This window comes from Natrix helvetica, assembly GCF_964273705.1.
Source record: "Natrix helvetica genome assembly, chromosome: 11".
NCBI lineage: Eukaryota > Metazoa > Chordata > Lepidosauria > Squamata > Natricidae > Natrix > Natrix helvetica.
In genome coordinates, this window is record NC_138562.1 from 21,168,184 (window position 1) to 21,184,181 (window position 15,998).

The 15,998-nt window shown below is 44.6% G+C and overlaps 1 protein-coding gene across 3 annotated transcripts in view; it reads left to right on the forward strand.

Annotated features, from left to right (window-relative positions):
* The window catches only part of AFF2 (ALF transcription elongation factor 2), a 227,868-nt gene that overhangs the window by 61,021 nt on the left and 150,849 nt on the right, over window positions 1–15,998 (forward strand). For all 3 annotated transcript variants that reach the window (XM_081963758.1, XM_081963759.1, XM_081963760.1), the window contains exons 2-3: window positions 8,455–8,575; window positions 14,097–14,963. In XM_081963758.1, the coding sequence (XP_081819884.1) occupies window positions 8,455–8,575; window positions 14,097–14,963 (988 nt within the window). The remainder of the gene's footprint in view (window positions 1–8,454; window positions 8,576–14,096; window positions 14,964–15,998) is intronic.

Below are 15,998 nucleotides of genomic sequence, written 5' to 3' on the forward strand. Positions count from 1 at the left end.
ATGTAGGAGAAGAGGAGGCAGAGCTGGAGGGCAGAGTTAAGGGTGTCATCAGTCTAGAGTCATTGCATTGCCACAAACCATCTAAGCCCTCTTGAATTCCATCGACTCTTATCCGGTGCCTATTTAGTGTTGAAAACTTGTAGTTGACTCAATTTTGGGCTTGAACATTTGAACAGCAACCTAACATACGGTCTTGATCCATACTACTTAAAAGATGTTGAGACCCTGGAAAAAGTTCAGAGAAGAGCGACTAAAATGGCCAAAGGCCTGGAGACTAAACCATACGAAGAGAGGCTGCAGGTTTTAGGCCTGGCAAATCGAAAGAAAAGAAGAATTAGGAGTGACGTGATAGCAGGATTCCAGTATTTAAGGGGCTGCCATAAATAGGAGAGGGGCAAATTATTCTACAAAGTACCAGAAGGCAGGACAAGAAATAATGCTTGGAAACTAAACAAAGAGAGAATCAATATGGAATGAAGGAGGAACTTCCTAACAGTGAGGACAGTTCACCAGTGGAACAACTTGCCTCCAGAAACCATGGGTGCTCCATCACTGGAGGTTTTTAAGAAGAGACTGGACGGCCGTTGTCTGAGATGGTATAGGCCAGGGGTCGGCAACCTTAAACTCTCCAGCAGCCACTTAGATCCTAAACGGAAGCCCCCCCCCCCCATTCAATTCTGGAGCCAACCAGAGATCCAGTTCCCCCACCACGGAGTCTCCTCCTAGTGCAGCATCCTTTTTCCTCTACCTGTCCTAATTGTGGAAACAACTGGCGAGAGGGAGCCACAGCAGAGGGATGAAAGAGGCATATGCGGCTCCAGAGCTGCAGGTTTGCTGATCCCTGGTATAGGTTTTCCTGCTTGAGCAGGAGGCTGGACTAGAAAGCCTCCCAGGCCCCTTCTAGCTCTATTCTCTATTCTTTGTGTCTGACGTGGCATTCTTAAAACGACGGACACTCAAGCAGCCTACCTGACGTAACTATTCAGATCCCTGCCTTATTGTAAGTGTCACATCAATCAATTGGAAGAATAATAAAATGACAGTTTAGACCAGCATTGAATTCAAGAAAGGTGGCTTCCTTGGCCACCAGCAATCCACCCTGCCTGCGTTGACTTTCCCCCAACCCCGTCTCCACCACCTCCTCCCTGCTTTGCATTTTGCTGGATTTGCAATTTAAACTTTATCCCTTCCTTTCCCCCGCTTCTTCCTTCCCTCCTTGGGCGGATGGCAAAGCCCCTTTATGTGTCTGTTGGGAGAAAGCTCCAGATTCAGCGCTCCACTTACTGCTTATCATACTCAACTGGTAAGCTGTAACAAATTTAAGTACACATGTGTGAAATTCATTAGGAAGCCTTGGCACCAGATAAATTACATCCAAGATAAAGGCTGAGTATTAAGAGGCTGTGTTAGATAGGCACCCTGCTGTGACTCTTAAGGAGAATGTGAAGGCTCAGGGGGGGGGGGCAGAGGGAGGAAGAGAGATGAAATTTGAGCTGTGGGTCTGCATCTCTCAGCTTTGAAAAAGATGAATAAATTTGGCAAATAGGAGGAAAGTTCTCACCTTTTCCATATATCCATCTTGACCCAAGTATTTTTATTACAGAGAAACACAGTCCTATAAACAAAAGTCTTGTTTGGGCTTCACAAAAGCCACACACACAAATAACCACAACCCAGCACTCTTTAAAGGAGACCCGGGGAAGCAGCAGTCATAACTAAGGGATATTGTGGAATGGATACCCTGGATGTTAGCCAATAGCCAAGAAGTGATGGATTTGGGGAATTACAGGTACCTTGACTTCCTGAACTAGTAGTAAAAAAACGCTAAAAGTTTTTTTAAAGTTCCAACAATCAGCTGCGCCGAGCGATTTCTAGTGAATATAAATTGCGTGGCACCGCTGATTGTCACAGAGCTGACTACCGCTTCGACATTTTCTTTACTACTGGTTTAGGTGAACCAGTAGCATTTATTACTACCGGTTTGGGTGAATCTGTAGAATTTTCTTTACTACTGGCTCGGATGAATCGGTAGCATTTTCTTTACTACTGGTTCAGGTGAATCAGTAGCATTTTTTACTACCAGTTTGGGTGAACCGGCCCAAACTGGTAGCATTTCACCCCTGCATGTTAGCTTTGGAAGAGAGATTTGTAATAAATTCTGGAGACCAAAAACATCTTTTGTTTCTCCATTCTGGAGAAGGACAGGCCTTAAGCTGGCCCAGATCAGAGACAAATAAACTCTTGGAAAACCTGCAAAATAATACATCTTTGCAAGAGAAGTGAACTTGATGTACCTATTGTGGACCTAAGCAGAGAACTTTTAAGTTTTTATTTTAATTTATTTTCTTTTGAAGCGAGTTTTTGGTCTTTTGAAAAGGAAGGATGCCCCAGAGCATAATTCCAACCGGTCATTTTGTGGGACATAAACCACACATCTTTTTTCCATTTTTAGGAAAAAAGTATAGTCATTGCTGTGACTGGTATTTAGCAAAGCTGAGTGAGGGAAAAATAAAGTAAAATAAAATCAGGCAGATGGGTGACATGCCTAGAGAAAAAGCTTTCTGATGAATTCTGTAATATTTATTTGTGTGTTCATCTTTCTGGTAGATGAATGGGGGTGGCCCAGAGGAATCTGGTTTTCCCATCTAGAAATTTGAAATACCTCCCCCATCCCACCAGCTCTGTGATATCTATTAAACGTAATATAAAAGAGTCGTTTCTCGCTTAGGTTTTTTTTTTTGTTTTTTGTTTTGTTCTGAAGGTTAGCTTTAAAGAGACAAAATTTGCTTTCAATAGTCATTATGGTGCTTCTACCGTTTGAGCTGAATAAAACATTAGGCAGAACATGGTATGCTCATTTCACCCGCCTGGATCTGTTTGAACTAGACAAGGGGAAGATTCCTGTTTTGAAAGCAGACACCATATCGAAATATCTTTTCATAGAACTCTTCTGGGTACATTCTGTCTTCCCCGTAATGGTCTTTGAGGTGCTACAGATCCATGAGAGGACAGCTCTTAAAAGAAACCATAGGAACAAATCTGAGTAGTTTGAAGAGCTGATTTGATAGGATGTGATGTCTAGATTGTTGGTGTGAGACTCACCATTATTCTCAGGGTCTTCATGGCACTTCAAATGCACCTTCTACTTGAGTCAGCATAACAATGATGTGTATCTAAGTTGTAAACAAGAAATGAGTCAGGAGTTCTCCAATTTTTAAGAGTTGGTTAGCATTCTTTCAATCCTCTTCAGAATAACAGAGTTGGAAGGGACTTTGGAGGTCTCCTCGTCCAATCCCCTGTTCAGGCAGGAAACCCTACACCACTTCAGACCGACAGTTGTCCAATCTCTTCTTGAAGATCTCCAGTGATGGAACTCCCACAACTTCTAGAGCAGTGGTTCTCAACCTGTGGGTCGGGACCCCTTTGGGGGTCGAACGACCCTTTCACAGGGGTCGCCTAAGACCATCAGAAAACACATATGTTTGAAAAAATATGGAAAACATAAAATAACTTTATGGTTGGGGGTCAGCACAACATGAGGAACTGTCTTAAAGGGTCACGGCCTTAAGAAGGTTGAGACCCACTGTTCTAGAGGGTAGCCATTCCACCGATTAATTACTCTCGTTGTCAGGTAGTTTCTCCTTAGTTCTAGGTTGGTTCTCTTCTTGATTAGTTTCCACCTGTTGCTTCTTGTCCTGCCTTCAGATGCTGTTGAAACTCTGATTCATCCCTGAGAAATGAAAATGGATCCATCTTTGTTTTTGAAGACCAGTTTATGCAAATGGTTTAAGTCTTCGGTCACAGCTGAAGACTTAAAAGTGAAAATTCAAACATTCCAACCAGAGGCAGAAACTACGTACCATTTTTGTGCTTTAAAAAAGTCCTTCTTTTGTATTTTTTGTCAGCCATCCTTGGCAAAAATGCATGGGTTATTCTTCATTGCACTTAGATTGCTGTTGGTTGAGGTCCAATCTGATTAACCAAATGTTTTCACAGCTGATATTGGATGATGTTGTCATGTTGGACAAAAGATCACTCTGCTGCCTGGTGTGATTGTGTAGGATCACCCAGGCAACTCATTCAGAAAGAAAGAAATAGCAGAACAGCCAGGTTCCTCATGGAAAAAAAGTTCAACTATCAGAATATTTAGTTGAGATTTCAAAACCAAAACCAACTTTGTTCCAAGTGGTTTCTACTTTTGAATTCTAGAAGCTGAAGTCCTCTCAGATCTGGAAGGTGCCACGTTAGGTGTATCTAATTGAAATTGAGTTGTCTTTGGCACCACACTCAACTTGAGTTATTCAACGAGATGTTCCTCCAGCATTCTTTTGAACCTTCCTAGGTTCAAGAGACAACTGGACTTTCAAGAGGCAATTGGACTTTTTTGTTTTTCTTTGAAGACATTTTGCTTCTCATCCAAAAAGCTTCTTCAGCTCTGACTGGATGACGGGGAATGGAATTCCCCCACCATCCATTCCCTGCCATCCATTCCCCACCTTGCATTCCCCACCACCTTGAAAAAAAGCGTCTTTGGGGAAACCATGAACTGGATGACTGAGAATCTCCATAGACACTCCCGTTTTTTGTTCCGCAGTGGAGTACCCCTCTCAGGAGCCCTCAAGGGCATGACTTTGGGTTGCCCTCTGCCCTTGAGGGGGCTCCTGGGTTGGCATTCAAGCTTGTCCGCATCCTGGCGAAGAAGTTGCGCTGTGCAGATAAAGAGTTCTCTGTAATTAGAAAGCGGCAGGGGGCATAACAAGAGGCTAAATACATAGCTGTGGTTTTAATTAGACAGCACTTCAAATTAGTCATTGCGGCTTCTGTGAGAAACCGGTGGCTCTGTACCCTCTGCAAAAGCCCAATGGCTGTGTGCCTTATTCCTCATTATAGCTCGCTGTGTGAATCCTCCAGTACGTTGGCCTGCTGAGCTGAAAAGACTGGTGTTGAGATACGGTTATTTTCTTTGGGCAGAAAAAGGGCTAGAATGAGATTAAATCCAGCCCCAGCAGAGACGTGAGGATACATTGTTCTTGGCCAGCTGCATGTGGTCGTATCTAGAAGGTGAATTAAATCCAGCCATGAATCAAGGTCTCTCCCTCTCTCTCTCTCTCTCTCTCTTTCGCTCTCTCTTTGCTTGGCCTACTTCACAAGAATGTTGTTGGACATCAGCCATCCTGAACTCCCAGAAAAACACGGGTGTTGCAAACAATGACAGTCACTAAGGCCGTATGAATATAGGTTTGCGTGTGAGCGTACAGAAAGAAATAAAGGAAGGTTTCCCACTTGAGATTTGATTGGCCCCCAACCCTGCTGGTCTTCCGGAAAGTGCTTAAGAGCCTGTCTGGTTGCCCAGGGATGGGGATCAGGAAGTCGGGAAAGTTTAAGTGCTTTATCATTTCTTGGAGGTATTTTATTCTTGGCTGCAAGTTTGTTTTCTTTGGCTTAGGCTCTGGTCCATTGGATGCAGCTGTGTATATTGTTGTCCATACCCTAAATTCTTCTCACCTGTGTCAGCCCTTTGGGCAGGCCACCATCACGAATCATGGCTCTCGGGAAGACCTGAAGCCTACTTTATTAATCTTGCAAGTCAGCACAATTCCAAAGATAAATTGCTAAGTTCCTAGAAAGGCCGCAGAGAAGAGCAACAAAGATGATCAGGGGTTGGGAGGCTAAATCATAGGATGAATGATGGAGGGAAGTAGCTGCGTCTAGTCCAGTGATGGCAAACCTTTTTGGCAATGAGTGCCCAAACTGGAATGTGCGTGCGAACGCATGCACACACCAGAGCACCAGAAATTTGAAGACCGCATGGCTGGTACACATGTTCGCGCCAGCCATGTAGTCTTCAGGATTCTGGCATGTGCATGTGTGCCAGCCAGCTGGTCTTTGCGCATGCTGGAGCACCGGAAACCCGAATACCAGGTGGCCGGCACATGCATGCACACTGGCCAGCTGGTCTTGCAGCACTACGGCATGCATGAAGACCAGGGTGCCGGAAACCAGAAGATCCAGCGCTGTCCAGAGACGTCTCCGTGGTCATGTGGCCGGCATGACTCAACACCGAAGGCGCACAGAATGCTGTTCCCTTCCCACCAAAGGTGGTTCCTATTTTTCTACTTGCATTATGCTCTCAAACTACTAGGTTGGCAGAAGCTGGGACAAGGAACGTGCGCTCACACCGTTACACGGCGCTAGGGATTCGAACCGCTGATCTGCTGACCTTTCTGATTTGACAAGCTCAGCATCTCACCCGCTGAGCCACCATGTCCCAAGTTACCCATTGGTTTTCTTCTCCTAGACTTAAAGACCCATGTCGACGCAATCATTTCCTTTTTCAAAATACTGATTTAGAGCTACAGCCGTTTGGATCCCATTTACTATATTTCTACATTACCTAGAAGGGCAGATTATAATTATCCACATTGATTTGAGCAATTACAGAGCTTCGTTTTTATTAATCCTTTTAAAAAACTTACTAGGAAATAGTAAATGCTATATTGCTTGTTTACTATATAATTATGTTTTAGTAATGAGTTATGTCAGGCTGCATTAGGATGGTGGAATTTAATTAAACACGGAAACAGCAGTAGAAAGGATTTTTTTTTTAAAAAAATAAAAATTAAAGCCATACTGTTAAAACATTCTGGATAAATAAATTTCTCTTATTAAAATGTCTCATCTGCACACAGCCTCCAGTCCTGCTGTTACAGATATGTTCAACTTCAGTTCCATTAATAGGATGGCTTAGGAAAGCAATCACGTTGACTTCATAAACCATCTTCATCTTCATAAACCATCTTCTGTTGGTTTAGGGTGCTTGACCATCTCAGAGATTTTTCACCCTCTTTTAGGGGGTGGGGAAGTGTGTCTTATACTCCGAAAAATACAGTAAATGGTTGTCCACCAGGACAACAAGGCCTGTTGATTGTCCACTGTTAAGCCAAGGCCTGCCTATCCTGTATCTGTGCATCTAAGTGCAGAACTTTGATTTTCTCACTGCTGAACTGCATCTTTTGGGATAATGTGTCCATTCAGAAGCAGCACAGATTTATCTGCTTTGTTTCTTCCATCGATCACATTTCATTCATGGAAAGTTGTAGGGTTTCGGCTTGGAACTTTATAGATTTGCATTTTGAATGGGGATGTGGGCCATTCCCTGCCTGATTCTCAGGGTCTTTCCTTAGAAGGAAGGGAAGGAGTATAAAAAGGGTTGGGCAGAGCCTTCCAGCCTTGGACAAGCTGAGAAATGTTGCCAGCATAAACAGCACGAGAGGCAGTGAACTTATGGATTTGGCTCAGTGTGTGGAGTGCAACCCCCTAGATCCGTGATGGAGAACCTATGGCACGCGTGCCACAAGTGGCACGCGGAGCCATTTGTCAGGGCACGCGAGGCGCTGCCCTGTCAGCTGGCCAGCGCGCATGTGCGCGCTGGCCAGCTGAGTTCACCTTTTTAAAAGCTATTTTTCACCTTCCCCAGGCTCCATTGGCTTTATAGAAGCCTGGGGAGGGCGAAAAGAGCCTCCCCCGCCCCCCCCCCCCGGAGGCTTCAGGGACCGTCCCTGAAGCCTTCGGAACGCTTAAAACCACCCTCCGAGCAAACCGGAAGTGACTTCCGGGTTGCTCGGAGGGTCGTTTTAAGCACTCCGAAGGCTTCAGGGACGGTCCCTGAAGCCTCCGGGGGGGCGGGGGAGGCTCTTTTCGCCCTCCCAGGCTCCTATAAAGCCCCTGGAGCATGGGGAGGGCAAAAAAACCATGTAAAAATGGGGGGGTCATGCGTTTTGCGCGCATGCGCACTGGGGGGATCGCGCATTGCATTATGGGTACGGCACGCCCGCACTCGACCCCCCTGCACTCCCCCCACTTGTGGCACGCGAGCCAAAAAAGATTCGCCATCACTGCCCTAGATCGTCCGAATGGCTGCAATAAATAATTTAGGGATATTGTAATGACACAAAGACGGGCATTTGAGTTGGAAAAATATTGGGCCATTATTGTTACTTTCTTATTTGTGGTCTGTGTGTGTTTGCATGCACATGACTGTCAAAACTCCAAAAACAGGTCAAATAGCTCTAGGGAGGTCAGTCGTAAATTAGAATACTTGCTAAGCAACCATCCATTAAGTGAGGACCACTTGTATTTGGTTTGCCTTAAGAGTTCAGAAAGCTGTATGGAATCTGTATGGAAGAGAGAGAGAGAGAGGGAGGGAGGGAGGGTGGGAAGGAAGGAAGGAAGGAAGGAAGGAAGGAAGGAAGGAAGGATTGAAAGTGAATGATATATAGTTGATACATAGTTGCATGGATGAATGGATAGATAGATACATGAAGGGAGAGAGAAAAGAAGGGAGAGAAGCCACATAACAAACAAATCTTTCACGGACTGTTTTCTTTTTTTTAGACTTTTAAGGGCGAACAGACATTTTTCTTATTTTCCTCTCTTTTTCAAATAAAATTACAGCCACTATGAACAAGATCGGAACGCACTTAAGAGGAAGGAATGGGAGCGGAGAAATCAAGAAATCCAGCAAGATGAAGACCTCTTCGCATCTGGCTTTAATCTCTTTGGAGAGCCATACAAGGTAAGTCAAATGCTGGAAGTTGACAAGTTTAACATGCATTGAGTTCCATAGGCAACTTCTTCCTTCTGGAGTTCCTTGTGCCTCAGGCCCATGGGGAACATAATCCTGCAGGGAAGAGGTAAAAAGCCCAGAAGGTGAGCTCTTTGAAAAAATGTTTTCTCCAACTTGAGGTCTTCAGTGATGTTGGACACCCATGAGTATGAGTATGAGACTTCTTCCAAAGACCATTTCTGCAGTTTTATATGTAGGTTCACATTCACATTCTCAGATAATGATATCCTCTGTACATGTCAGTGTTTTTGTCAGGCATGGCAGATTCGAGATGTGTGGACTTCAACTCTGGTGAATTCTGCAAAGGTATTGAGGTTCTTCAGAAAAGAATGCCCTGTGTGGCAATCACCTGCCCAGCCTCTTTGCACAAGTGCTGCCTCAGCATTTCTGCAAGGCTGCCTGGAGAGGAGAAGAACAAGCGAACGAGTGTTTGGCCTCCAACTCCTCACTCCCCACCCCACTTCCCTTGACACAATGGGTCCTCCTTGTGTCAAGTGAGGAGGGGGAGTGTGTCAAAGCTGGGTTGGGCCATTGTTCATTGTGCATTGGGTTGACGAAGGTGGGCTCACTACAAAGATTTGATTCTTGGCTGAAATGGAATGTCCTTTTTTGGCCCCAAAAATGTCCTCCTTGAGCTTTTCTTTAAAAAGAAAAAAGAAAAGAAATACAACCACCCATGTACACCAAACAAAACACTGTTTCTTCATACCGTTTGATTCTTCCCTCTACACAATTGATTAAATTTCTAAAGATTTGCTTCAAATATATAGAAAGGAAACATTTCCTTTTTTAAAAATGACATACAAATATCATGTTTCCATCTCCAATCCACTCCCAACTTCTCCATTCCAAAACTTTGCACTCCAACAGAAACGTTGTGGTGCAAACAATATACAACTCCAGACAAAAGGATTATCGTATCATTCCAATGAAGATTGGAGTTCAGACTAAGCAAAGCTTTTTTTCATGCAACTTATGAACTGACCACAGAAACCTCAGTTCCCCTAGTCTGCTCATGAGGAGCGTGAGGAGTGAGTGTCCCGATTACAGATGGGCGATCTCACCATCTCTCCTTTATCTGGAGAGATCTTGTCAGCCAGAGATAACTGTCCAGCTGCTGATCTCCATCACTCCTTCAGGGACATCTAGTTCTCCATGAATCCTCACCAGAAGGCTGAAAGGGGTCGAATTGTTTTACAAGATCCACAGCTAGACATTATTCTCCAGCATCTTGAAAGAAGATAGCAATAGCACTTAGACTTATATACTGCTTCACAGTGCTTTACAACCCACTGTATATGGAGATTCTCAGTCATCCAGGTCATGGTTGTCCCAAAGGTGCTTTTTCAAGAGGCAACTGGACTTTCTTGCTTTTTCTTTGAAAACGTTTCACTTCTCATCCAAGAAGCTTCTTCAGCTCTGACAGGATTCTATTCCCCACCATCCTGCCAGAGCAGAAGAAGCTTTTTGGATGAGAAAGCAAAACGTCTCCAAAGAAAAAAACAGGAAGTCCAGTTGCCTCCTGAAAAAGCACCTTTGGGACAACCGTGACCTGGAGGACTGAGAATCTCTACAGACTTTTAGCTATGCAGTTTGGGATGAAGACCCTTGGAATGGAGTGGGAGTAGGAATGGATTTCCAGAGGGGGAAAAATTGCAGACTACACGGAACCATTTGCACCACTCAGGTGACCCTGAGGACACAGAGAAACCTCCAAATGCTTCAAGGAACCTCCGAAAGGTTGTGAATGACCAACTGTCTGCAGGGAATATAAATTCTTCCATTCCCCACTGTCCTGTCAGAGCTGAAGAAGTTTCCAGGATGAGAAGCAAAACATCTTCAAAGGAAAAACAAGAAAGTCCAGTTGCCTCCTGAAAAAACACCTTTGGGTCTAATTAACTTGCTTTCCTTGTTTACAAGAACAAATAACCATGCATTTCGATCATACCTGGAGGAACCCATTTATCTGAGGAATCATGTATCAAATAATTTTGGAAGACTGGTTTCCTTTTTTCTTCCACTGACTCTCAGGACTGGAGTTTCTTCTGGTAAACAATCATCTTCCTTTTTGTTCTGGCCTAGGCTTCCCCAAAAAGCATGAGGCAGGTTCCTGGTCCCAACAAAACCCCTTTTATTACATGTATGTGAATTCCTCTCATTCACCTTCAGCAAAGGCCTGGCAAACAGTCATTCAACGGAACATTTATGCCTACAGAGCTTATCTGTCTTGGGAAGCTGCCCTGTCAATATTGTCCAAATCAGGTGCTGTGCAAGGAAAGTCTGGGCACAGAGTCTCTGGGATTCACGGACAGATCTTCACACTCCTGAAACGAATCTAATGACCAAACGAACAAATTGCTTCCTACAAAAGCCCCCTCCCCTTTTGCTCCTCTTTTATTTCCTATGGGAGGAGCCAAGCACCTTCCACCTGTGGCTTTATTCCCAAGTCTACCCTGATTTCTGAGCTGTTCTTTTCTTCTTGCAGCTCTGCGCATGCACACACTGGGAACAGGCCCCAGCTGTTCCTCTGCCTCACTGATGTCTAGCTTCAAAGGCAGCTGTTAACTGTCAGACTGCTCTGGCGCCCTCCCTGCCTCCGACACAGAGCCCTCATCAGAGCCTTCCCCAGCCTCCAGGAGTGGCCCATGCTCCTCCCCAACCCCCTCATTGTCTTGACTCTGCTGCCAGCTCCCCTGGCTGCTGGTGGGCCACAACACTTCTACCGTCATACTTCCACCAATTGCTCAGGTGTAGTTTCGTTGCTCATCAGAACACTCACCCTGTACTACAGGTATAATCTGTAGACCAATGCCCCATCTTTTAAAGGGCCTTTCAGAAAAGGAGGGTGGGGGGAAAGAGATGCCTCAGATAAAATCTAGGAAATTGAGCAAGAAGTACACAGGGGAGGAAAACACAATAATGCCAAAAATGAGTCAGAATTTGCCTAATAATTGCCGTGCTTTACAGAAAGTGACTGTGAATCATTGATTTGCAAAAATACATGCTGTGTAGTTCCAGAAAATAAAGGCGACTGAATTTTGCAAATACAGCTGATAACTGTATTTATATCGTTCTTTGATTCTTTAAAAAAAGGCTCTCCTGAATGCTCATTTTGAAAGAAATTATGAAGTAACCAAGCTGGACGCAGGCCAAAAAAAGCATCCAGAATCAAAATCTTTAGTAGTCCGGGGCAACTCAGAACAATACAAAAAAAGGACACTTGAAACTGTTATTCATCACAATGCGGGAGCAGAAGTTGGTTGGCAATTACTTTGACCCCCACTGTTTTGACAGACTAGAGAGCTCTGCACTGCTTCCCAGCAATTCTCTCTTCCTTCTTAGTTGATAGCTCAAAAGGTTCTCGGTGAGCTAGTACCCTTACCCATTGGGGAGTAGGTGATCATTTTGAACCAGCCTAGCTGATTGGTTGGTTGAAGCTGGGGCCAGAATGGCATGTTCGATAGAATATAATAGAATAGGGTGGATGGGTAGGGTAGGATAAGCTATGCTATGCTATGCTAGGGTAGAATAGGAATAGGAATAGGATAGGATGGCATAGGATAGAATAGAATAAAATAGAACAGGAGCAGGAACAGGAACAGGAATAGAGTGGAGTTAGAGTTGAATTGAATTGAATTGAATTCTTTATTGGCCAAATGTGATTGGCCACACAAGGAATTTGTCTTGAGTGCAGATGCTCTCAGTGTACATAATTCCTCAAGAATCATAAGGTACAACACTTAATGATAGTCATAGGGTACAAATAAGCAACCAGGAAACAATCAGTGAGTGACATCTCCATTTTTAAACATCAAGTCCATCCCCAACCAGTCAAACTGCCATCTTCCTGGTGATCCACCACCAAAGACTATGTCCCATAGCCATAGTAATAGAGGGAGAAAGAAGCTGATTTATTACTGCATTTTTATCCCTCTTTTTTGCATGGAGGCCAAAGAGTCTAGGGTGGTTCCCCCCCCCCATCTTAACCTGGTTATGCCTAAGTGAATGAAAATGTCTGCCCAAAGTCAACCATCCAGCTTCCGTAATGGAATGGAAACTTGACCTCGCTTCTCTTTGGCCTTGTCAGATGTGAACTATCAGTTCCATGGTGAAGGTCTCATTGAGCTGGTTTATTGCTGAAAGCTTATGTACAGGAATCTTCTCAACTAATGGGTAGCAGGGGGACCCTTATCTGCTCTGGAGTTAGATAAGTGTCCACGGAACTAAAGGGAGGTTGGACTTTGTGACTATGGAGGGATTCTAGGCTGATCACTTTTTTTAACTCCACTCGTTGATTCTGGCATTCCTTCCCCAATCTTGGTCTAATGTCAATATTCCAAATAGCCTCCAAAATTAAATCAGAGGCAGAGGCAAAGGATTCCTCAAAGTTCCAATTTATTAAAAGAGCCATATTGGCACATTTGGGAAAACCCGAATCTGAAAGTTTCCCAGTTTTCCCCACCCAGTTGAAAGTTGCCCCAACACCCACAAGTCCATCCCATGGTCCAATCTTCCACTGCCAGGAAGACAGAGTGCACCCATCCAGTTCCAGCCAGGTGCAGAGACAAAGGATGACCTTGTGTTTCTAAGAAGAATGTTGTTATGGCTACATATCACCCAACTCCATATAACCCCCCCTCCCATTTTCCCACAGTAGGAAATGAATAGTAGAAAGTGCGGCAGGCCTGAAGTCCAAAAGAAAAGCTCTTCCGCCATCTCCACCACTTGCCCAGTCATTCCCATGATTAATGTTACTAGCAGGAGGAAAGCATCCTGGCATTCACCCTGAGAGCACTAACAGGTGCCCTTTTCAAGTAACTTCTGCCTTGAAGGCACTGCCGAGAGCCTCTTTTGCAGTAGGCTCAACCCTTTGGGCAGGTTTTCTTCTGAGGTCTTCCTATCATTTGTGATGGAACAAGCTTTAATGAATGGTCTCTTCCAGGTTTTATTTGCAACTCTGTTTTTATGACTGGAGCAGGATTTTAATTCATAAATCCAGGGATTGTTTTATGAATGTTGGTTGGGTTGACATGGCTTTGATTATGTGTGATTTTTTTCTTGTAAGATACCCTTGGAGATATTTTTGGTCCACAACACTGACTTAGAAATATTTCAGATAAATAAAGGCTTAAGAATATGCCAGTCATGGCTTGGAGGATTTGGAAGACATTTCTTAACACCCATCAATGAACTTAAGGAGAAAGCAAAGATTCCAAGGAATGGGGTCCTTTTTAGAAGGCCAGGAGTGTCCAACCTTGGCAACTTGAAGACCTGTGGACTTCAACTCCCAGCATGTTTTTCTGGGGAATTCTAGGAGTTGAAGTCCACAAGTCTTAAAAGTTGCGAAGGTTGGACATCCCTGATTGAGATGTTATGGGCTGAGAAAAGGGCCGGTCTCCTCCTTTCTCGCCTTGTCCCATCTCTGTTCGTGGGTCACCTTTCTTAACCCTGATTTCTTTTGATGTTTTAGACCAGCAAAGGGGACGCTCTTGCCAACCGTGTGCAGAACACGTTGGGGAACTACGATGAGATGAAGGATCTGCTCACCAACCATTCCAACCAGAGCCACCTTGTTGGCATCCCAAAGAATCCTGTGCCACAAACCCCGGGAGACAAAAATGAGCCGAGTTTTTTCCCCGAGCAAAGGAACCGGATGGGTGGGAACACCTCCACGTCTATGCCCCCACCGCCTTCCCTATCATCCAATCCAAGTTTGCTGAATGGCCACCAAAGCAGCAGGAAATCCCGGACAGATTGGTCCCGTGGCAACCACAGCTCTAGTGGGGGCCCGTCGACCCAACCCAGTAGCCAGCCCAATCGGACCAAACATAGCTCTTCCCATGAGCCAACCCAAGGCCGATATGAGGACCTCTATCCCTGCCAGAATGAGCCGCAGAAAACCGGAGGAGGGGAGGAACTCAACACCCCTCCTTCATCTTCACATTCAAGGAGACACAATCACTCCAAATCCACAGCGGCCGAGCACTCCTACAAGGAAACCACCCACTCCAAGTCTCCAGTGGATCTTGATTTCCTGAGTCATGGATCTCCTCTTCCTTCCACATCTTTGCTATCCGCCGCTAACAATCTTTCCAACCAGAACTTTCCTCCTGGACTCCACTGTAAGAGCAGTATGATCCAGCAGAAGCCCACCGCTTACGTTAGGCCCATGGATGGCCAGGATCAAGTCCCGAATGACTCCCCAGAACTAAAACCACCCCTAGAAACTGAGGGGGTCTATGGAAACCAATCCTTTGGAAGTCTGCTGGAAGGGAAAACCACCGGATCCAGTTCTAAGAATAAACTACCAAAGCTTACCATTCCTCAAATGAGTGAAGTAAGTGTTAGCTTTTCTTTCTTTCTCTTTTCTTTTTTCTTTCTTTCTTTCTTTCTCTTCCTTCCTTCCTTTCATCTTCCCTCCTTCCTTCCATTTTTCTTTCTCTTTCTTTCCCTTTCTTTCCCTCCTTTATTCCTTCATTCCTTCCCTCCCTCCCTCTCTCCCTCCTCCTCCTCCTCCTCCTCCTCCTCCTCCTCCTCCTTCTTCTTCTCTCTCTCTCTCTCTATCTCTCTATCTCTCTCTCTCTTGTCTGGTATTCCTATCTTTCTTATCTATCATCTTTTGTATTTGTTTCCTTGGATTTATAGGACCAAACCAAGTGCAAAGCACATCTCCAGCTTTTATTGATTTATTGCCAATGTATTGGTGGGTTTATCCAGTCTCTGGTTTGTTTTGTCATCAACTGTTGTTGTCCCAAAGGTGTTTTTTTTTCAAGCGGCAACAGGACTTTGTTTATCCTTGAAGATGTTTCATTGTTCATCCAAGAAGCTTCTTCAATTCTTTTTCAGAACTCAGGAAGCTTCATGGATGAGAAGTAAAACTTCTTCAAGGAAAAACAAAGTCCAGTTGGCTTTTGAAGAAAGCATCTTTGGGACAACCATGAACTGGATGATGGAGAGCCTCCATGGGCAATCCACTGTCATCCTTGCACTACTTCCTTCCTTCTCTGTTGGCACTAATTGCAGTTTTCTTAAAAAGAATAACACAAGTGTCTTTGTGGGGAGGGTGGTTTATAAAACACATACACACACACAGACGTCCTCGCATGTTCTGGCCTTGATCCAGATGGGGTCACTGTGGTCTTTCCACGGAATAAAATTGCGTGCCGATTTGGCAGAAGTTGGACCCTTGGAAGTTGAGTCAACTTAGCAGTGACAGAGGTGCACAACAGAACTGTTGGTGGTTGATTTTTTTGCTCTTCAAAGTGACTTTCTTTTCACTAACTCTCATGATTCATAGCCGGCATGACTTTTCAGAATCTACTTCTGAGTGCTGGCAAGAAAGAAAAGAGGGGAGGACAGAGGTGGCCCAAAG